At 46.1% G+C, this 23,653-nt stretch overlaps 1 protein-coding gene across 3 annotated transcripts; it reads left to right on the top strand.

Annotated features, from left to right (window-relative positions):
- Positions 1-223: 223 nt before the first annotated feature.
- Fam161a (FAM161 centrosomal protein A) lies at positions 224-16,510 on the top strand. Of its 3 annotated transcripts, XM_041669288.1 has the most exons (7): positions 224-451; positions 6,410-6,639; positions 8,098-9,252; positions 9,593-9,760; positions 11,431-11,530; positions 14,537-14,691; positions 15,650-16,510. In XM_041669288.1, exons 1-7 carry the CDS (start codon positions 266-268, stop codon positions 15,771-15,773), a joined length of 2,118 nt encoding a protein of 705 aa, XP_041525222.1. In that variant the 5' UTR covers positions 224-265; the 3' UTR covers positions 15,774-16,510. The 3 variants fall into 3 exon arrangements, with proteins under 3 accessions (XP_041525222.1, XP_041525224.1, XP_041525225.1); XM_041669290.1 differs by lacking the exon at positions 9,593-9,760; XM_041669291.1 differs by lacking the exons at positions 9,593-9,760; positions 14,537-14,691; positions 15,650-16,510 and having other exon boundaries at positions 11,431-11,912.
- The last annotated feature ends 7,143 nt before the right edge of the window (positions 16,511-23,653 follow it).

Here is a 23,653-nt window from a genome sequence, read left to right as displayed (position 1 = left end):
AATAGCTTCTAATTATGCTTCTAGAATACCCGTTAACCTCAGGCTGTATCAGAAAACATCATTGGGCTTTTGTTGGATAGAAGGCTGGGGTTTGTGACAGTGAGAGAGGACATTGCAAGTCTTTTGGACCCTCGCACCTCCTGTAGCGTCCCTAGCAACCGAGCCCCTAGTAACCGCCCGCCCCAAGCCAGGATCTGCGAGGTTGGGGGCGGCGCCAGCTCACCCGCCCGGGGCCGGCGCGGGCGCTGGGGCTCGAGGCGGGGCTATGGCTTCCCCGCAGCGGGCCGCGAAGCAGGCGGCCGCCAGTCTCCACCTGCCGGTGAACACCACCACCGGAGTCAGGGTCGTTCAGTACGAACGCCAAGACCCCTTAGAGTCCTTGGTCGCGGAGGCGTTGGCGGCAGCCATGGAGGAGGAACTGAAGACTGGGATGCGGCAAGCGCGGGCGTCGGTAATGTGGGAGTCAGGCGGGGACTGAGGGCTGGCCCGGGTCCTCACCGGCGGGGACCCCCTGGAAACGTGGTGCCCTCTGCAGACCCTCCCTCCCTGCTCTCTGTCCCAACTAAAGATTGCTGCAAAACTTCCTTGGAGAGCGTTTGTATGACTGTTTCTAGAGCGTGCAAAGAACAGAACTTCCTGTTCTCCCGCATAGTTTGGGAATAAATAATTCTTTAGTTCTTTGATTTTTATTTTCTTTTTACCTTAAGTAAAACTGATGTGCCCATAGTTTTCATAAAACCTCAGATGATAAGCTGTACTGACAAGTGTGTTTTATCACCGTTAGGTTTTGGTTAGTACTGGATTTTAGCACAGTTCATTAGAAAAGCGGGTTTGAAGTTCTATGGAAATCCCAGTGTTTGCTAAAGGATCATGAGGGTGCAGTGAGGTGTTTTTTTTTGTTGTTGTTGTTGTTTTGTTTTGTTTTGTTTTTCACAAGCCATTTTGAGTATTACGTCCTGGATACGTTTCCAGCAGAAAGGCACAGTCTGTCGTTTGTTCTCTTTACTTTTTCCCGGCAATATATTTTTTACTCTTTGAGAATTTCATACCGTGTATTTTGAACATAATCACCCCCCCCATCTGTTCTATTCATTGTATTTGTTTGCTTTTAGATTTATGTGTACCACGTGAGGTTCTGGAAGTTACAGATAGTCGTGAGCCACTATGTGGATGCTGGGAGCCAAGCCCAGGGCCTCTTGCAAGAGCAGTTGGTGCTCGTTACAGCTGAACCATCTCAGCTTCCTTATTTTTGTTTGTTTTTTGAGACAGGTCTCTCTCTGAAGCCCTGGCTGTCCCGGAACTGGCTATGTAGACCAGGCTGGCCTCAAACTCACAGAGCTCAGCCGGCCTCGGCCTCCGCCTGAGTGTTACATTTAAAGGTGTGTGCCATGCCCAGCTTCTGGTCACTTTAAAAGTCTGGAACCTCGAGCCTAAGCTAGCACTGTGCTGGTACAATGCACCAGGTACATGGGCTTGTGTCTGCCCCACACTTGGTTCCCTAGTGGCGCCGGCGGGACTGGATGAAGGCTTTGTTTTGTGCTTGCTAGGCCAGTACTGTACCAACTGAGCCACATCCTTGGCGTTTTTGTTTTTATTTTAGACAGGGTCTCATTTGGTCCAGGGTGGCCTCGAACTTGCTATTTATGGCTGAGAATGACCTCACGCTCCTGATCCTCCTGCCTCCATCTTCCAAATACTGGGATTAAAAGCACGAGGCACCATGCCTAGCCAGTGGCAAAACTTTCAAGAACAAACAACTTGAGGTTATCTAGAGTAAAGCAGAGGGAGACGTACATGAGTGAGGTTCAGAAGCCTAGCAGTGGTTAATACTTGATAAAGCTACTGTTCCAACCTACAGAAGACAGAATATTGGATGGTGGGAAGTACTTGGATTCTCTGCTCCTCCCTAGGTGATTTTAGGACTTGATTTCTCTTTCCTTATCTATAAAGGGACTGTAATTGTCTCCATTTTCACCTCAATTCAGTTGTTAATAAGAACCAAAAGAGAGAATGAGTGTTATTTCTAAAGAGGAATTTATATAAATTAGTGTAATTATAACAACTGCCAGTTTGAATAATTCACTCGGAAACTAATTTGTACTTTGGTTTACTGTGGTAGAAAAGTCCGTTCTTCCTATAGTTGTATAGTTAGAGCCCTGAGTGCACTGATTACTGGAGATTTATGTTATAAACTGAGTTTGGGTTTCCAGGATCCAAGTAGAAACCTGCTGTGTTGGCATTTGTCTGTGATCCCAGTATGTGGGGGGTGGGAGATGGGCAAAAATGAGGAGGAGCATAAGAGAGAGAGAGAGAGAGAGAGAAGAGAAGAGAGAACGAACCTCAACATTTGGTAGAGAAATAATAGACACAAGAGATTAAGGATCAGCTACCATGGTAGGAGAACTAGGACAAGGCCCAGAAGATCCCACATTAACTGAGGGACAGCGGGGAATGTGTCAGCTGCTACATCAGGTCCCTAAATGTGAAGAACAGAGAATAGTGTCCCCAGAGGGGTGTTCTGTAGGTGGGAAGCCTAGCGACTGTCCCTCCGGTGGCTTCTGTTTTCCTGAAGAAATAAAAGGGTCAGGAGAGCAACTGGTGGGTAGGTGCGGGAGCAGCCGGAGGAGCAGAGGAAGGCAGGCATAGTTGCCGGGTGAGCAGAGGAAGGCAGGCGAAGTTGCCTGGTGATGGGAACCATTTTCAAAAGGAACTCTAGGTGTTGGACAGGCCTGGTGTCTGCAATGTCTAATTTAGAATTGTGAGTTTGAGACCAGCCTAGACTACATGGAAAGTTCCAGACCCGCCTGGACAATGTTGCAAGACCTTGCCCCAAAACAAATAAATAAATCTCAAACATTAGCTGGGTGCAGTTACTTGGGAGAATGTGTGTCTTGTTATGCCCAAATCTGCGAAGTCCCCTAAAAGCCAACAAGGAGACCGAGTCCCGTATGTAAAAACAAAGAGCCTTTATTTTAAACAAGTTTGCAAACTCGGTCTCTCTGCAAGTCCAACGTATTGGAATAACTGGGAGAGCCCCAGCTCAGTTAGAGTAGGGTTTTTATAGTAGTAAAGGTGGGGATGAGGGGTTTCTGAGGTTCAGGACCCCTGATTGGCTGACATTTGTCTAGGGGTATCCTAGTGAATGGGTGCTGGCAGGTGATCCTATCTACAGTGGTTGGAACGTTAGGCATTTCCTTTGGATGGTCTGTTCTTGGGTGGTGCTCGGGTAATCTCAGTTTGTGGTTCTTCCTGCAACCAGGTATTGCTTCAGGGTAAACTACTGAGACTCAGGCCTCTATTAAACTTGTGGATGGCTGAGTCCTACACTGGCAGGTGATAATGGTTGGAAGTAAAGAACTTCCTTTGAGTGATCTGTTCATATTTAGCTTATCATGGCTGGCTCCTACATATCTCACTCAACATTGTTGTAAAACTCCTTCCTTCTTTCCTTCTTCTCTCCCTCCCTCCATTCTTCCCTTCCTTCCTCCTTTCCTCCCTTCCTCTTCCTGTTCCTCCTCCTCTTCCTTCTTTTCTTTTTTTTTTTTGGAGTCAGGGTCTCACTGTACTCCTGGCTGGCCAGGCACTCATGGAGTCAGGCTGGGTTTTACAGAGATTTACCTACCTCTACCTCCCAGATGTTGAGTTTAAAGGCATGTGCCACCATGCCTGAGCCCAAAGGATCACTTGTAGAACAGGCTGGCCTTTGTTCTACACACTTGTACACAGTCTTTGTGTAGCTCAAGATGAAAAAGTGGTAAGAATTCCAGAACTTCAGATAAGCTCTGTAGAGCACAACACAAATAATCTCATGTGGTGCTGATGTTAGTATCACCTTAGGGTGGAGGCTCAGTTCATTCCTAAGTGGGTCAAGCCAGTCTCAGGATTAGCTTCTTACCTAGTGGTGTTTACCACATGAAAAGCTTAACTCTCAAGAAGTGGGAAGGGAAGATAACCGAGCGTAGTGGTGTCCAGCACACTAGGTGGTCCTAGGGCAGAGGGCAGAGGTGGAACTAGAACGTTCCTCTAAACAACCAGGAGTGTTTCTTTGGGACGTTTCGCCTGTGTTGACAGTGAGTGGCCACGCGCAGGCCCCAGTGTGTGAGTGCGCACCCCCAGGCCTCCTCTGCTCCCACGCTACTGCTTCTCGCCTTCGCGGAGCTCACCCAGACCACAGTCTCTTGCGGTTTTCAGTGTAGATGGCATAGGCCCTTCGAAGAGATTCTCTGGGGGAGTGAATCGGCCCAGGGGTGTTCTGTCTTAAAGCTGCTCCCCGCTATCCTAGAGGGCATAATCTAGAAGACACTGGCATTTTCACAGCCTGATTCTCAGGTTTTCATTTATGTTTGGAATGTGAACCTTTTCCTTCGTGCTCGGATCGGGGTGGTTCTCCAGCACCCTGTGCTTCCAGTGGACATCTCTTCTTGGCCAGGTGCCTTCCTAGGAGCCGGGAATACAAATGAACATGCACACAAGCTCTTGCCTTTTACCGCTGACTCTGCAGCTGGGGCGGCATGGATGTACAAATCAGGATTCTCATTAAATAGTCCTTTGGGCCTATGAGTTGTTGATAACAAGTCTCTACTTATCGGTTCTACTGAAGATAAATTGTTCTTTTTTTTTTTTTTTTTTTGGTTTTTCGAGACAGGGTTTCTCTGTGGCTTTGGAGCCTGTCCTGGAACTAGCTCTGTAGACCAGGCTGGTCTCGAACTCACAGAGATCTGCCTGCCTCTGCCTCCCGAGTGATAAATTGTTTTATTTTGTTTTCTTGAAGTTATCCCAAGTGGGGCAACAACACAAGCCTTTCAAATACTTAAAAAAAAAATAGCAGCAAAAATCTGGAACTAGACAGGTTTCTCAGTAGTTAGAGCACTTGACACTCTTACAGGGGACTGGGATTTAGTTCCCAGCACCCACCTGGGCAGCTCACCGTCATGTGTAACTCCAGGTTCTGGGGATTGAACTCTCACTTCCGGACTCCATGGGCACCTGCACTCACCTATGCACACAGAATTTAAAAATATGTCTGTCTGTCTGTCCATCCATCTAGCCATCCTCTCCTCCTTTCCTGTCATGGTGGGAATGAACCCACTGCCTGGTGCGTGCTCAGCAGACACTTGGCAGCCAAAGCCCTTCTCCAGCCCAGAGTATGGTTTTTAACAGACTTCTTAAGTTTCCCACTGGAGAGGCTAGGCCGACTTATTCTGTGAAATCAGATCGTTAGGAGTCTAATGTGGGAACATACTTTGTTTCTTTTTCAGCCTGTTCTAGATGGTAGGCTAAATTTAAACCCATGGTTGGCAGCCCTTTATGCGTGTATCATATATGATCTCAATTTTCTCAACTGAGAATATTAAAAATTATATTTATGAAGAAAATGAGGGGCTTGGGGTTATATCATATGTATGTGTGTATACCATTTGTGTGTTCAGGCTCATGTGTGTGTGTGTGCGCAGAGGCCAGAGAACAACCTCAAGTAATGTTTGTCAGTGTTTTCGTTGTGGTGACATTGTTTGAGAAAGGGAACCCAGGACTCACCCATGAGGCTGCAAGGATCCTGTCTCTACCTCCCCAGTGCTGGGACCACAAGCTGTGTCACCATGCCTAGCTTTGTTATGGGTTAAGGGACTTGAACTCAGCTTCTCACGCTTGCATGGCAAGCCCTTGACCTGCTGAGTTGTTGGCCCAGCTCTAGAAAGTGAGGTTTTTACCTCTGTGGTTGAGTCAGTTAAAGGGGTGAGATGAAGTCCTGTCAGAACCTCCAGTCCTGACTTGTATGTGGAGTGCCTCCACCATACAAGTGTACATGCGGTATTCCTCCACTCTCTTCCCGTGCCCAGAGTGTCTGCCACCCATGGGCGTTACTCTCCTTGCTGCCCACAGCAATTGTCTTCTGAAACTCTCTTTGCCCTGTGTCCTTTTCCCCTGCAAGGTCAACCCAGCCTGGGTCCTTGGAGCTCACTGAGAACTTTGTCCCTGGATCCATTCCATCCCCCCTCAGCCCCGAGGCAGGAGCCCCTCAAGAGCTGGCGCTGCCTACAGGAGCAGCAGTCTCTCTTTTCTCAGCAAAAATGCACAACTCAGAAGAGGCTTCTGGTTGGAAGCCTTGTAGCCATGTTCCAGTCTGTCTGCTGCAGTGCTGTGTCCTGACGTGAGTGTTTTTGTCAGTTATCTAGTAACCTACCCGTTATAAAATGGACTGAAGCCAGGCATGGTGGAACACGCCTTTAATCCCAGGCATCAGGAGGCAGAGGCAGTCAGATCACTATTTCAACTAACTCGGTGTATGTAGTGAGTTTGAGGCCAGCCTAGGCTACATCGGGGACCTCTGGAAGATCCAGCATTTGGATCAGCATCAATTAATTTGTTACTTCATTTCAAATAACGTGTAATGGGTTTCTCCTCGCACCAGGTTGGCAGTAACTGCTCTCCTGCGGAAAATGAAGGTGTGACGTTCCAGGACATCATGAACTTTTCTGATATTTACCGCTCCAATGAAGAGTATTTCAGGAAACTCAAAGAGCTGAAGGCTGCCCATGTAGAAACCATGGCAAAATTAGAGAAAATGTACCAGGACAAGCTAAATATAAAAGACATTTGGCCAGTGGTCATCAGGGAAGAGTCCTCTAGTGTCTCCTCTAGGTAAGTTTGAGTTCCGTGTCAACTGCAGACTGACCTAAGGTAAATACTTAGGGTAACTGTGGAGCAGAATAGCCCAGAGAATTCGCCTCTAAACGGTAGGCCCTCGGCACACAGGGAGAGCCTGTCTAACAGGTATCGGGGGGTTGATCCCCAGAATTGTCTGGGGTCAAAAGTGAACTTAAGTATGACACTTTTGTTGAAAATACTTTCCTGCCTTCCATGAGCAACTGAGCGTGACCAGCTGCTCCTGTTTCTGGGTGTCGCGTTGTACCGCAACCTCTTTGTGGGTGTCAGATCTCAGACAGGCCTGGCACAGGAGGTGCAGACTGGGTCCTTCCTAGTATTAGTGATATATGGAGGTGGGATTTGTTTGTTTGTTTGGTTTTGACAGGGTTTCTCTGTAGCTTTGGATCCTGTCCTGGAACAAGCTTCGAAGACCAGGCTGACCTTGAACTCACGGAGATCCACCCGCCTCTGCTTCCCAATTAAAGGGATTAAAGGCGTGTGCCACCATACTTAGCCAGGCTGGGCCTTTTTAAGTAATGAAAATTAAAGTTTAATTTTAAAAATGACTTAACATGAGTTCATTAAAGATACAAGTTTTTGGTTCCTGTTTGTTTTTTAAACAATCTAGCTGCAAGGCTCATTTCTACTGTGAACTTGCTTTTTTGAAACTGTAAGCTGATCCTTTACCTAATCCAGTTGGTCAGCCGTCTGTGCACCTCCTGTGGCCAGGCCTGTCTGAGATCCGACACCCCCAAAAAGGTCGCGGTACAACGCGACACCCAGTGTCTCAAACAGGAGCAGTTGGTCACGCTCACCTGCTCGTGAGAGGCAGGAAAGTATTTTCAACAAAAATGTCGTACTTAGGTTCAATCCTCCCCCCCCCCCCCCCGCCCAAATGATTCTGGGGATCAAACCCCTGATGCCTGTAGACAGGCTCTCTCTCGCTCTGCTGCTGAGAGATTGACCTTGAACTCCACACCCTCTGGTCTTGGCCTCCCTCAGCAGGCACTAGCACGTTCAGACTAAGGAACAGCAGATACAGGAGACAGGGAGTAGCCTCCAGGGAAGCAGCAACTATTTGTACACAGGCATGATGGGAAAAAAAATCAGAGCGACTAGAGCAGGGAGCAGCGAGACTGCCGGGTGAGCAGGGTCAGTCCTGATTGATGGGTAGTCCAGGAGTGGTCAGACATACTCAAGCTTGTGAGTCTGGGAAGCAGAGGGACAGGAGGAACAGCTGACATCTCAGGTCCCTTCTCTGAAAAGTGAGAGAGTTGATTAGAGAATTTATAGTCCCCTCTCAGCTCTATTCTAATAAAAATGATACCTTTCATGATCCGTATACAGCTAGTCTCTTCTAACTGGTTATACCTTAGAAAAACCTATAGTTACCTAAATGCTAACGTTTGGCCATATAGAATTGAAAGCATGCCCTAATTATTTTTTCCTTAGTTCTGCATCGGAACAGAACTGTGCTCACCCTGTCATGTTAGTGACATCGATTTCAGAGCCTCAGATAGGCCAGTCGCCCTCGCTGTCCACTACTTCTGACGAGGATCTGCCCAGCCTGGAGAGAGAGACTCCCCGGGAGAGCAGAATGGCAGCCTATGCGAGGGAGCTCATCAACAACATGTGGGTTGGCTTTTCCATAGAAGATTACATTCAGTGTGACTCTGACGTCCAGAGAGCTAAGAAAACAAGGAAGAAACCCAAATCCTGGGTGCCCACGATCACAGTGCCTGTGCCCTTTCAGATGACAGTCAGAGAGCAGAAGAGGCGAGAGGAGATGCAGAAAGCAAGGTCAGGTCTGGAAAGTTGGCAGAAGCTGCCCAAGAGGGACGACGATGAGGACGAGGCTGAGTGTAAGAAGAAATTTCGAGCCAACCCGGTCCCCTCTTGTTTGCTCCTCCCCCTTTATGAGGATCTGGTCAGACAGAGTGAAGAACGGAGGAGGACCGCCAGGGAGAGGAGCAAAGCCGAGCTCCTGTCCTCCCAGAAGCCTTTCAAGTTCATTGCCAGGGAGGAACAGAAGCAAGCCGTCCGCGAAAAGCAGCTGAGAGACCTTTTTAAGTCGAAAAGGAAAACGAAGCGGTTTAAAGCCAGACCTGTGCCTCATTCTGTTTACAGGGCAGCTGCAAAAGACAAGTCAAAGGAGGAGGAGCTCGGTAGGAACGCCAGGACGCAGTCGAGGGACCGAGAACTGCTGCCGAATTCCCCCTGGCGCTGTAGGCCGGCTTGCAGACTTTTACGGGACCCCCAAAGTACCGAAAAGCCGAGGAGTAGACACAGGTGTAGGTGCCTGAGCCCTGATGATGGAGACTTGCCTGAGAAGTACCCGAAGGCGCCCTTCTCAGAACACAGCTTTCAGAAACGCTCGACTCTTCGGAAACAGCGTGGTCTTCACGAATTTCCGTGTGACTTGGCTAAAAGACAGAAAGTCTTGGCAGATGTCGGATCTGATGAAGAAAATCAGAAAGAAGCATGCAGGCTTTATCTGTCTCCAAGGCGGAAGTCACCAGTCAGGGGTGCGTGTGCGAAGCCCAGGCCTTGTCAGAGCAACCCTCCAATGTCCACCCAGTCTTCCCGGGGGCGGGAACAAGCTATCAGGTGAGGCCCTGGGATGGCGCTGTCTAGCATGTGTCCCTGCCCTCTGCGGGTTTTAGCCTGGTAACTCTGAAATTACTAACTTCTCTGTAAGGTATGTACTATATGGTAGAGAATCGTTTGCTAGGAATGCTATTCTAAGAAACAGATGTGATTTCTGTGTTTCCTTGGGAATAGACAAGCTTACACCATCATCAGTGTTCCTTGGACTTCCAATTTCACAAGTCAGATTTTGGTCAAAAGGTTGCCTTTTTTCAGTCTTTGAATTATCTCTTGTTAAATCTTGGCTGGACAACTTTCTCCTTGCCTTAAAGTGAATTAAGCATTAGTTTGTTGCCCTCAGGAAATCACTTGAGGAAAAGAAAATGTTGGAAGAAGAGAGAAAGCGGATCCTAACTAAACAGAAGCAAAGAATGAAAGAATTGCAGAAGCTCCTGGCAACCCGGGTTAAGGCTTATGACTCACATCAGGGCTTAGCCCAGTTGTCTAAATCCAGAGTAAACCATCTCAGGTACCACGGGACAGTCCCGACACTCAACCATTGGCTTCCAGGCTCAGTTCTTTTCCTTCCTTGCCTTTTCTTTTCCTTCCTTTCCTTTCCTTTCTTTTCTTCTTTTTAACCAGCGAATACCTAGATATAAAAATGGTGTGGCATCTTAATTTATGCATTTAAATAATCTTTGACTGTTTGTACTCAACTTTTACATACAGATTTGCAAACATGAGCATATGATGAGAATCAGGGTACACTCACCTCCATAGCAAGAATCATAAGACCATGTGGAGCAGAAACATTGTCTGCTCCAGCCATAGTCAATAACTGTGCTTAAACCAAAACCCTTTTGTTCATTTATAAATTACATAAACAGCCGGGCGGTGGTGGCGCACGCCTTTAATCCCAGCACTCGGGAGGCAGAGGCAGGCGGATTTCTGTGAGTTCGAGACCAGCCTGGTCTACAAGAGCTAGTTCCAGGACAGGCTCCAAAACAATAGAGAAACCCTGTCTCGAAAAACCAAAAAATAAATAAATAAATAAATAAACAAACACTTGGCATATGCATTACATATATACACGTATGTATATGGTGCTGGGCTGTGTGGGTCAAACCCAGGACCGCATATGCCAACGAAGCGTAGACTCTCCGACTGAGCTTACCTTGCCTGTGTTACTTGTGATTGTCCAGTCCCTCATTGAAAACAGTCTCTAGCACTGAGCTACATCCCAGCTGAGAATATTCTTGTTCAGTGAAATAAGTGGAGGAGTTTTAAGTTTGTACAAAGTACAGTGGCACGAGTGATTGCATTGTGGGTACACACTGCACCTGTGACTGTTTCCCGGCCACCAACAGCAGCTGCAGAATGCTAGAATTCTCTTGAACAGAGTTGAGAACCAGTGTTCCAAACATTGCACATACAAATGGTCATGTTTAAGCAAGAAAATCTCTCCTCCAAAGTTGGGTAAGTATTTATTAACCTTTAATCTGATTTTTAAGGACCAAATAAATATATTTGCTCTTAATTACAATGAGTATTCCTTTATAGAGTATTCCTTTATAATATAGCAATAGCCCACTAATAGAGCCTCGTTTGAAATCAAGCCAACAATTCTTTAGGAATACAGTATTTACCTGTGGAAGGTAGTAACTCGCTGTAAGTAAGCATAGCTATTGTAAAATATAATTATTTTCTGTACCCATGAATCTTGCTTGTTTTGGTTACTTTTAGTATATTTTACATAGGGAAAAACAGCGCCCTTTAATTCGCTGTGGACTCTGCTCCAAAGAATAAGAACAGTGATATTCATTCAGTGCTGTTGACCTTGCGGTGATCTCCTTTGCAGGAGAAAAGAAAACCAGGGTCTTGGTTTTGAGAGAATTTTCTTTAAAGATCGTGGATTTGGACCAGATCTTCTTGGTTTTGTATACTTATAAGTAAGACACTTTTCAGGTCAGTTTCAAGGTTTTTTTTATACTGTCTGTCTTGAAGACTTGAAATCAAAGTGCCCACACTGTTTTGGAACTTGAGGTTTTCACTCTGAACTTAGGAGAATCTTACCAGTCTAGAAATGGAGCCGCGCTGAACTGTGCGCTCTGGATTCCTAGTTCGTCTTCTGAAGTAAATGTCCTACTACAGCTTCCGTAGCTGACCTTTTAAAATGCCGTTCCCTTTATCTGATTCTAGAAAGAGTGAGAAGGCAAGGATGAAGGAATATTGGCAAGAACTGGAAGAGCGAGACAAGAAGCTGCAGACGAGGCCGCTGCTGTTTGAACGAGTTGCCCAGGTGGTGTTTGTTGGCATCTAGAGCCATTCCCTGCTGTCTGTTTCTGTGCCTCTAGCTCCCAAGCTTGGGCTTCATCTTTTCTGTGTGTCCTGTTATTGTTGAGACACGCTGTTTCCGGGGCAGCTTCACTGATCCAGTTCACCAAGGAGGTAATTTTGCTTAAGATCTGAGGAGGCTCGTAACTCAATAAAGAACATTCCGTTGACCTGGCGTACCTCCATTAACCTGGCGTACCTCAAGACATTCTTGTCACAGTCTGCGTCAGTGCCGGGTGTTTCTGAGACAGGGTTTCTCTGTAGCCCTGGCTGTCCTGGATCTCACTCTGTAGACCAGGCTGACCTCAAACTCACAGAGATCCACCTGCCTCTGCCTCCCCAGTGCTGGGATCAAAGGCGTGTGTCACAGTGCCCAGCTATAGTCCTCAGTTTTAGATGCCATAACATTAGACCATTAAAGATAAAATCATCAATACTGTTCTCTTTACTTTATAGAGAAAAAAAAGGAACATTTACAGCAAGGTCTTGTCTGAAAAAAAGAATAAGGCACTGTTGCCACAAGTTAAAGTCAGTCTTTTTTTTGAGGCAGGTCTCACGTAGCCTAAGCTGGCCTTGGACAAAGCCAAGGGTGACCTTGGGTTTCTCATCTACTGCTGCCTTCTGAGAGCTGGGATTGCAGAGTGTGTCGGCGCTCCTGGTTTACATGGTGCTGGGGACTGAACCCGGGACTCCGTGCTAGACAAGCCCTCTCCCAGTGGGTATGCCTGCTTAGTCCCGGAATGTTCTCAGTGCGTCGGAGTTGTTTGGCTTCATTTGCTTCTGTATTCTCCGGGGCACAGTTCTCATTTCTCACTTGGTTTTCAGTTCACCAAGACTTGTTGGTATTCCACAATTTCTGCACACATTTTCACTTACTTGTACATGCGTGCATCCGTGTGTGTGTGTGTGTGTGTGCGCGCGCGCACGCGCGTGCGAGGTCAATGTTAACTATCTTCCTCCATCACTCTTCATTTGATTTTTGAGGCAAAGTATCTGAGTAAACCTAGAGCTCATGAATTTGGTTAGGCAAATGCAGTGGTGCACGCCTTTAATCCTAGCACTTAGCAGGGTGGGCACAGAGACTGGGGGAATCTCTGTGAGTTTGAGGGTAGCCTGGTCTACACAGGACCAGGACAGACAGTACCACACAGTGATACCCTGTCTCATTTGCATTGTTTTTTTAAAAAAATATTTATTTATTTATTATGTATACAACATTCTGTCTGTGTGTATGCCTGCAGTCTAGAAGAGGGCACCAGACCCCATTACAGATGGTTGTGAGTCACCATGTGGTTGCTGGGAATTGAACTCAGGACCTTTGGAAGAGCAGGCAATGCTCTTAACCTCTGAGCCATCTCTCCAGCCCCTCATTTGCATTGTTTAAAAGCTACTAACATTGGTACAGTTTACCAGAAGTTTTAGGTTGTGTGTCTTTTTCAGTCTCCCGGAGTATCTGGGAGGCCATGATAATCCCTCGCAATTGATCTTGCTATTTTGTCTTCTGCGGAACCCTAGGTCGAACAACCATGGTTTCCTGTCTTCTTGGGTGTTGATGGGTGCTGTCTCACACCCTGCGTATGGGCTGCTATTGGCCCACGGGACCTGGGCTGTTCCTTGCAAACCTTGCTTTAGGCGGATTGGAGGTTCGTTGGGAACTCTTGGCCCCAGATCTCCTGTAAGATCCACTCAGAGGTGCAATGATTGGGCTGAAGCCAACCGAGCACCTTGTCCCCATGTAGCTATTTGAAGCCTGTGTGCTCCTGGCCGCTTTTCAACTTGTGACAGCTCTGCCTTGTTTTTTCCAGTCAGGATCCATGCTGTGTACCCCTAGTCCTCATGCCTGTATAAACACCCCACTATTGAGCTACACCCCTAGTCCTCATGCCTGTATAAACACCCCACTATTGAGCTACACCCCTAGACCTCATGCCTGTATAAACACCCCACTATTGAGCTACACCCCTAGACCTCATGCCTGTATAAACACCCCACTATTGAGCTACACCCCTAGTCCTCAATTAGCTTCAACTGTGAAAGGATCATTAACCCTCCTGTGGACCACCAAGGAGTGAATTCAAGAGATTTGAACTCAGCTCTAAATATCCCCCTTTTCTTGCATAAAGATAACAGTATGGATGATTTCATCTTTAATGGTCTGATGTCATGGCATATAAAGACAGAACTACACTGGGTGCATAGAAGAGCCGACCAGCCACTACCACTGGCCCTGCATTCTGAGCTGAAGCAGACACGTGACCTTTGTTTATTTTTTAGATAGGTCTTGCTGTACAGCCCTGCTGGCTGGTCTGGAACTCACTATGTAGCCCAGGCTAGCCTTGAAATTGTGTTAACCCTCTTCCAGCCTCTGCCTCCTGAGTAACGGGATTGGCTCACACGTGGCTCATTCTCTTTCCTTACTGATCTTTTCTGAGGGGGTAACTTTTGCAATCTTAAAAGTTTACCACAGTGTAACAAGTCATTACAGATCATCCCTCTGCCTCCTCCTCTAGAGGTCACCGCCTCTAACCAGGGATCAGCCTTGCCTCGTTTGCAGCTTTTCCTGTCTCTGGACTTCCAGTGACTGAATCTACTGGTTGTATTCTTTGGTGTTCTTCTGAGAGTTCCTTTTGCTCACTGTTACATTTGTAAGTTTCCTGCTAGGCCATGGCTTAGATAACTGGTCTCCTTATATTCATTGGTTCATTCTTTCTATCTGTGACTGTAATGTAGCCTGCTTGCTCATCCAGATGTTGACTCTTTGGGCTGCTCACAGTTTGGTTATTACAGACAGTATTGGCTTGCACATTCTTGTGCCTGTCCCCTGGGTCCATGCCTAAATGTGTCAGTCACGGAAGAAGCATGTTTCAGTCGCCGAGACTGTCTTAGTTTTCACTGGTGCTCTGAAATCCATACCTCTTAATAGAACGTCATGGCATTTGCTCTCGTCTGAAAAGGTTTGTCTCTCCTGTAGAGGAACGCAAGGACGGCAGCGGAAAAGCGCTATGCTAACACCCTAAAAGCACTAGGACTATCTGAGGAGTTTGTTTCAGAGAAAGGCCGTGGTGGAAAAGTGTCTGAGGACTTCACCAGGCAAGAGCTGAGAAGCCGCACGTCGGATAAAGAAAGGTAGCATGGTGTGGGGCGCATGTGCTGTGGGGACGCATGTGCTGCAGGGACGCATGTGCTGTGGGGACGCATGTACTTTGGGGGCGCATATGCTGCGGGGATGCATGTGCTGCGGGGACGCATGTGCTGCGGGGACGCATGTGCTGTGGGGACGCATGTGCTGCGGGGATGCATTGCTGCGGGGTGTATTGCTGCAGGGACGCATGTGCTGTGGGGATGCATGTGCTGCAGGGATGCACATGCTGTATGGATGCATTGCTGCAGGGATGCATTGCTGTGGGGTGCGTGTGCTGCAGGGATGCACGTGCTGTGGGGATGCATGTGCTGCGGGACGCATGTGCTGTGCTTTTTGTTGTTTTAAAGCCTTTTACTTAAGGGAGCACATGGGAACCATTGTAAAATATACTAATATTTACCATATTTGACACAGTATAAGTATTATACAGTGATAAAGCATTTGTTCTTACAGCAAGCGTATATTTCTGACACATCATAAATGTGTGTGTGTGTGTGTAGCCTGTTTTCGACTGAAATATAAGGAGTCACCAGTCAGTGGTGCACACCTTTAATCTGAGCACGAGGGAGGCAGAGGCAGGTGGATCTCTGTGAGTTCGAAGCCAGCCTGGTCTACAGAGCCAATTCCAGGTCAACCAGGGCTATATAAAGAAATCCTGTCTCAAAAAACCAGGAAAAAAAAAAAGAAAGAGAGAGAATAAAAAAGAAAGAAAGGGAAGGAAAGAAAAAGAGAAAAAGAAAGAAAGCGATAAGGAGTCAAGTTTTAAAATAAATTGGTTGTCCGGGAATACTTGATTTTCCCACTGGTGCTTCCATAGCCCTGGTAGCTGTCGGAGCCTGTGGGCTGGAGGAGCACCCTTATGGTGGCATGGTAACACAGGCCATGTACCTTCGAAACCAACGCGTTTTTCCTTTGATAGATTGATAACATTTCTTCCTGTAGCTCTTATGAAGAAGAAAGAGAGAATGAGGATGGAAACTATTTAAGTGATGCCAACAGCCAGGATTCTTGCAAGGAAAACACCGAAGATGTTAAAGAAAGCAGAGAAGAAAATTCCGAAGATTGAACCCGAATCACAAGGCTGCCTCTCCCTGAGCCTTTCTGTGTGCAGCCTCAGGACCTCAGCCCTGCCCTTGTGGTGTCGTGAGCATGTGCTGGGACAGCTCGCACACGTGTAGGACTGCCGAACCAGGACATCATGTCTGGGACAGGCTGAGTCCACGCAGCGGGTGACTGACTGCTCAGTGACAGCTGTGCCCCCTGCAGTGTGGAGATGCTGTGTACCTGTGTACGCTGCTGGTGGTGCTGTTTGCGGATTAGAGAGCCACAGCCGTCACAGGTGGATTGGTTCTGGAAATGCACGTTCACATTTGGTAGGGGAAAGAGTTTGGTATTGAGAGACATATTAGCTTTTGAAGATCTAGTTTTAAATTTACTAATTATTTTCAATTTTCTCTGAACTGTTTTTTAAATAAGTAATATACAGAAAAAGATAGGTACTTAGAAATTCACAGTAATTTCTGCACTGAAAATCTACTGCTAAATTGTCCACACCATGGCTACGTCTTCTTTCTTTCTTCCTTCTTTCCTTTCTTCCTTCCTTTTTTCTTTCTTTCTTTCTTTCTTTCTTGATTTTGCCCTTTTTTTTGGTGGAGATTAAATCCAGGGCTCACACATACTTCACATGAATTCTACTATTGAGCTACACCCCTAATGCCCCCAATTTTTTTTAAATTTTTTTTTAATTAATTTATTTATTTATTAAAGATTTCTGCCTCCTCCCCGCCACCGCCTCCCATTTCCCTCCCCCTCCCCCGATCAAGTTCCCCTCCCTCATCAGCTTGAAGAGCAATCAGGGTTCCCAGCCCTGTGGGAAGTCCAAGGACCACCCACCTCCATCCAGGTCTAGTAAGTTGAGCATCCAAACTGCCTAGGCTCCCCCAAAGCTAGTATGTGCAGTAGGATCAAAAACCCATTGCCATTGTTCTTGAGTTCTCAGTAGTCCTCATTGTCCACTATGTTCAGCAAGTCCGGTTTTATCCCATGCTTTTTCAGACCCAGGCCAGCTGGCCTTAGTGGGTTCCCGATAGAACATCCCCATTGTCTCAGTGTGTGGGTGCACCCCTCGCAGTCCTGAGTTCCTTGCTCGTGCTCTCTCTCCTTCTGCTCCTGATTTGGACCTTGAGATTTCAGTCCGGTGCTCCAATGTGGGTCTCTGTCTCTGTCTCCTTTCATCACCTGATGAAGGTTAATATTCAGGAGGATGCGTATATGTTTGTCTTTGGATTCACCTTCTTATTTAGCTTCTCTAGGTTCGCAAATTATAGGCTCAATGTCCTTTATTTATGGCTAGAAACCAAATATGAGTGAGTACATCCCACGTTCCTCTTTTTGGGTCTGGCTTACCTCACTCAGGATAGTGTTTTCTATTTCCATCCATTTGTATGCAAAATTCAAGAAGTCCTTGTATTTTACTGCTGAGTAGTACTCTAATATGTATATATTCCATACTTTCTTCATCCATTCTTCCATTGAAGGGCATCTAGTTGTTTCCAGGTTCTGGCTATTACAAACAATGCTGCTATGAACATAGTTGAGCATATACTTTTGTTGTATGATAGGGCCTCTCTTGGGTATATTCCCAAGAGTGGTATTGCTGGGTCCAGGGGTAGGTTGATCCCGAATTTCCTGAGAAACCGCCACACTGCTTTCCAGAGTGGTTGCACAAGTTTGCATTCCCACCAGCAATGGATGAGTGTACCCCTTTCTCCACAACCTCTCCAGCAAAGGCTATCATTGGTGTTTTTTATTTTAGCCATTCTGACAGGTGTAAGATGGTATCTTAAAGTTGTCTTGATTTGCATTTCCCTGATCGCTAAGGAAGTTGAGCATGACCTTAAGTGTCTTTTGGCCATTTGAACTTCTTCTGTTGGGAATTCTCTGTTCAGCTCAGTGCCCCATTTTATAATTGGGTTGATTAGCCTTTTATGGTCTAATTTCTTGAGTTCTTTATATATTTTGGAGATCAGACCCCAATTTTTTTGATAGGTAAAGTATTAAGATAATTTATGTTACTTTTAAAAATCCTGTGTATTATTGCATATAGAGTAATTATGGCCTTTGTGTGTGATAGTCTGTTTGCTTTTGGTTTTGGTTTTTTGATGCAGGGTTTCTCTGTGTATCCCTGGCTTTCCTGGAACTTGTTCTGTAGACCAGACTGACTGGACTCAAACTCAGAGATCCTACCTGCCTCTGCCTCCAGAGAGTGGGGATTAAAGGCAGCACCCCCACTACTCAGTGTGTGTGGTAATCTTAACTGAGAGATACAAGTCCCTGTTCTAAATATGCTGAAATTGTCATCCTAATTTGCCAAAGGAAAATCCTAAAAGTAATTCAGATTTACTGTTTTTATTGCTAACTTACTTGTGCTTAACTATGTAACACTGTTGCAAATTTACTGTCACTGTTCAAGGTTTAATTTGACCTTGAGTCATTTTTCCCTCTTTAAGCACATTTCTGTTTTGGAAATTAAAACTCAACTTCAAAATGCTTCAGGGTAAGACATTGCGTCTAGCAATTAGCTTTACAAAGGACGAATAATAGAGGCGGCCTCTCCCAGCCACTTCCTTATGCTTGGTAAGGTGTGTTCTCAGCTGGGGCACACGTTCAGTTACTCGCCAGTATTTTTAGATCGCATTTGAGAAGAGTCATGTTCGTGTTGCATTAGCGGCTCACGCAGGGTCGTGCACACGGTAGACAACTTAATGCAGGTCTGGGTAAGTGGATGAATGGCTTCCAATTATAGCTACTTCAGAGTGATTTAGAAACATTTCCAACTTACTGAGGGCTTGTAAAACAGCCCACAAACTGTCATATTTAGAACATTGCTTCTCTTCTCCTCTCGATTTCATGGAGAGAGTGTGGTTTGAGGACAGTAATGACTTCAGGATCGGTCTTCAGTTTTCTTACCTGCTGAGATGGGGAAATCTGTAGCAGCCTGCTCCTAGTGCAGGGGAGGAAACCCGGGCAAAGCCCCACCCCAGCCTCTTCGTTGCTTTCCATTGTTTGGCTTTGCTTGTTTGTTTGAGAGCTTGCTTCATAGCCCAGATTGGCCTCAAATTTGCAGTCCTGTTTTAGCCTCCAGAGTGCTGGGATTACAGATGAACACCCCATCCCCAAGACTTTATATTTCCTTCCTTCCTTCCTTCCTCCCTCCCTCCCTCCCTCCCTCCCTTTATTCCTTCCTTCCTTTCTTCTTCCTCTTCCTCTTTGTTCTCCTCCTCCTTCTTCTCCAGGGTATAGCCTTGGCTGTTCCAAATCTCATTCTGTAGACCAGGCTGGCCTCAAACTCAAAGATCTGCTTGTCTCTGACTCTCAAGTGCCAGGATTAAAGGCCTGTGCCATCCCTCGAGGCAGTCTGGTTCTTAATTACACGTCTGTGTACATCCATGTGCAGGTATGTGAATGTGAATTCAGGTGCCTAGGGAGGCCAGAAGACTGTCAGCTTCCCTGGCACTGGGGTTCCAAGTGTTTTAAGCTGACTGATGTTGGGTACTGGAAGCCAAGCTTGTGTCCTTTGCAGGAGCAGTACATGCTCTTAGGCACTGAGCCAGCTGTCCATGTCCAACCAGCTTGATACTGTAATTGCAAAATTATCATTAGGTCTCAGGAATGATCTCCAAAAAAGATCAAGAAAAGAATATGGCTCATGGTTGGTTGGCAACTATTTTCTTCCTTTTTCATAATTTTTTTTAAAGATTTATTTCTATTTTATGTGTGGGTTTCTGCCTGCATGTGTTTTGTCTGTATACCATGGACAATAGAGTGCACTGGGAATAGGGTGTCAGATTTCCTGGAACTAGAGTTGCCGTTGGTTGTGAACCTCCTGAGGGTGTTTGGAATTGAACCTGGGTCCTCTGGAGCGGCCAGTGCTCCCAAAGGCCTCTTACTGTGTTTTTATGTTGCTGAGGCTGGCACTGTGCTCGGTGAAGACAGAAAGAAAACCCTCTATTCTGAGCTTTCCTTGCAGCTCGGAGGGCGTATTATACCACATTAGCCAGGAAGAAGTGGGCTTGGGAACCCTCTGGAGGGTCTTAATTCAAGAGATGTAGCCGGACCCTTGTCTCCACTGTCTGCGAGGCCGAATATGCAGCGAGAATCATCATTTACTGTTTGAGGACTGCTTATTTTTCCAAGAAGAAAGGTAACTGCGTTAACTTGAGGATGGAACCACAAAATAGGCTGTCAACGTGGAACACAGCACCGGAGCCTTGCTTCAGTAATATTTCTGTTCTCTTTGGACTATTAATAAAGAACATGACCACCTCTTCTTGGGGACTGTTGACTGTTAAGGGTCACTGTGGGAGGAGTGCCATTACCGCTGGGGGCCTATTGGAAAGAAGGGGTCCAGAGGAAAAGGAAGGCATTGAGGGTGAATATAGACCTTGTATGTGTGTGCACAACCCAGCAGGTAAAGGAAAAGAGCGTGGTATAGTTTGCCACAAAGATAAGCTATCTCATCATGCTTTAGGATGGAAGAAACTACAGCTCCCATCTGCCACCCCTCAAGGCTGTGCCAAGGGATGTGTGGCCAAGGAAGCAGGGCAGGAGAGAACTGAAGAAAGTCCGTATTCCAGACATGATGGCTCAGCTCCCTTTTGTAATCCCAGCACGCAAGAGCCTGGGGCAGGAGAATTGCTTTGAGTTCAAGGCACCCTAGGCTACATAGAGAGTTTTTGGGTTAGTCTGTTTCTACCTGATCTCAAAAGAAGTTAAAGATAAAATAGTTCATTAAAGATAACAATCCGGGGGCTGGAGAGATGGCTCAGAGGTTAAGAGCATTGCCTGCTCTTCCAAAGGTCCTGAGTTCAATTCCCAGCAACCACGTGGTGGCTCACAACCATCTGTAATGGGGTCTGGTACCCTCTTATGGCCTGCAGGCATACACACAGACAGAATATTGTATACATAATAAATAAATAAATAATATTTTTTAAAAAAGATAACAATCCGGACATATACAATACTGTGAAATGCATTTTTCTTGTTATTCTTTCCATATCAATTTTTCAGAACTTTGTTCCTCCACAGTTTAGTGAGATTTTATAACTCTTACTGTCAGGGCTGTGGGGACCAACCCTGCTCTGCCTCAGTTTCCCTTTCTCACGAGGATGCTGCAGACCAGTGTTTCCTGTCATGAAGCTGTCAGATTGCATATCTCTGCCCAGCTGGGAGTGGGATTGGCTAGAAGGGGCAGTTGTTTCATTTCAGAGCCCTCAGCGGAGTGATTTCTAAAGAGAGGATTTTAGAGAGTTTAGATGCACCCATGAGAGGAGCCGCTCGTCTCATTCCCTTAGGAGCCTACTCCATTTGTGGATGTGCAGTGTTTGTGGCAGCTCGTATTTTGTTACTGGCGTCTCATCCAGGTTACAGGCAGGTCGTGTGTCCCTCCCACATCACAAGGCAGGAAGGACACAGGTCAGGGAGATGCCATGGCCTCGTCTCTTACCGCAGCGCCAAAGTTTATTTGCAATCTTGAGTAGAAGTACTCTATTAAATCTTTCCGTGTTGGAGGCATAACTTGGGTTGCATGCTTGCCGAGGATGCCCAGGGCCTGGGTTTGATCTCCATCCCCAAACAGAATAAAATAAAAATCCGAAGGTTTATAGTGATAAATAATACACAAGCAGGAATGCACTACAGACGAGGTTGGTTTATCTGGTTTCTGTCGGCTCCAAAAGTACGTGCTATATTCTGGAAAAATATGTAAGCAGAACTCGGTGTCGCCACTATCATAGTTAAACCACTGCAAATCACATCAGATTGCTTTCTTTTTCAGTTTCAATTTTGAAGGATTTCAAACCTACACATTTGAAGGGGCCCATCCATGTGCTTTAGCCTGAGTTGTTACAGTCACTCAACGTTTTGCCAGGTTTGTCCTCCGTACACGTGCGCACGCACACACACATACACACACACGCATGCACGCGCACGCTTCTCAGCTTGAGTGGGGGCTTTAACTATGATAGGCAAAGGTTGCTATACCTCAGCTCTACACCCTTGGCCCCCACACCCATCCTGTCATCCTCTGAACCGTTTGACAGTGTTTGCTTAATCGTGACATTTTTACCCTAAGTTCTTCAGTTGTCTTCTGTATAACTACAGAGCCATTATAATGCCTGAAATATCTAATGTACCAAGAACATATATATATGTGTGTTTATATTCTTGGTGCTGAGATTGTATCCCTACCACTGAGCTGCATCCATGACCAAAAATATCTAACATTGATGAAATACTTCTCTCTCGAATAGTCTATCTTCAGTTTCCCCAAATATCTGACTTGGTTTTTCTCCCATTCTGGGTTCATGGGCTACAATAATGTCTTGATAATGTATGCACTTTGTGATGGTATTCCGTGAGGAGGCACAGATGGCCTGTTTCTACCATCTCTGTTGATACTGGATTTGATCACTTCAGGTATTACCGTCACATGCTTGCATTGTACGGTCTTCTGTGTCTTTCTGATAACACGGTGGGGTAGGTGTGAGTAATGCCTTAATACTATAAATATCTGCCCTCCAGCAGATTTTTCACTCAGTAATTTTAATATCCATGGATAATCTTCCCTGAATGTGTTGTGATACTGGGGCTTGTAAAATGGCCATTTTCTAATTGTTTATCCCTTCCGTATTAGAAGGCAGTCTCTAAAGGACTTCCTGCTTCATTATGCGAGGTGTCACCATGGCTGAGGAATCCATTTTTCCGTGTGTTATAATTATTATTGTCACTAAATTCTTAGACTTGTGCTCAGGTTGTCCTGAATTTGGCCAGCATGAGGCCCCAAGCTGCCTCCTCATCAGTTGGCTTATTTCCTTACCTTCAGTCACAACAACAGTTTTAAGGACCAACTTACATTTCCCTGCCCAGATCTAGAATCGCTCATTTCTTAAAGAAGTTCAAAAACTGGGCCTGCCTTGCAGATGCTAAGGTGACCAACAGACCTAGTAAGTTCAAGTAAGACTCAGAGTTTGGAGACTTTAAGTCCTATTAAATGTGTACAGTAACTTTTGTATGTAAAACCTTTGATATCTATATACTTAAAAACAAACAACAAAAATCCCAGGCCATCACTGGATATGGTGACCAGTCTTAGTATACGGGAGGTGGGCACAGGAGAATGGAGAGTTTGGACTTGCTTTGACTATGGAGTAAGTTTGAGGCCAGCCTGGGTTAATCAGCCCCTGACTAAGTGTGCGTGAGCCAGGGATGTGGCTCAGGTGGCGGAAGAACCTGGCGTGCATGTTGTCCTGGGCTTGACAGGCAGCACTGTTTGAGATTGGGCACTGTGGTGCTTGTGTACCTGCAGTACCAGTACCTGGGAGGTAGACGTTCAAGGTCACCAGGGATAGGAGTTCAAGACCAGACTAGGCCACATAGGACCCTGTTTTGAAAGAAAAGATCTGATGTGATGTATAGTTGAGAAAAATGTTACAGTCCTGATATGAAAGCCACCATGAGAAACTTATAAAAAAGTTCTATTTTACAATCATTCTCTATGCTCACATTTAGAGCTCTGAATAATATACAAAGGCCTAAATATTTTATTTTATATATATGGGTGTTGGGAGTTTTGCTTATGTCTGTAATCCACTTGCGTGCCTGCTGCCCGTGGAAGCTAGAAGAGGGCATTGGGTCATCTGGAGCTGGAGTTACAGGTGGTTGTGAGTCACTGTGTGGTTGCTGGGAAGTGTCCTCTGGAAACTGCAGCCAGTGCTCTCAACCCCTGAGCCATGTCACCGGTATTAAGATCTGAGTATGTATTCTTCCCTAGATGGGAGATATAGCCCAGATGTAGAGCATTTGCCCATAGACACAATCCTGGCACTACAGGAGGAATGGAAGGCAGCTACATATGTGTAATATTTGTAATATTATAGAGTATGT

This window comes from Microtus oregoni, unplaced genomic scaffold (genome assembly GCF_018167655.1).
Source record: "Microtus oregoni isolate MIOR12 unplaced genomic scaffold, Mior012 000019F_ref0000042, whole genome shotgun sequence".
Classification (NCBI taxonomy): domain Eukaryota; kingdom Metazoa; phylum Chordata; class Mammalia; order Rodentia; family Cricetidae; genus Microtus; species Microtus oregoni.
Note: the sequence above shows the minus strand (reverse complement) of the source record. Positions and strands in the feature narration are given on the sequence as shown.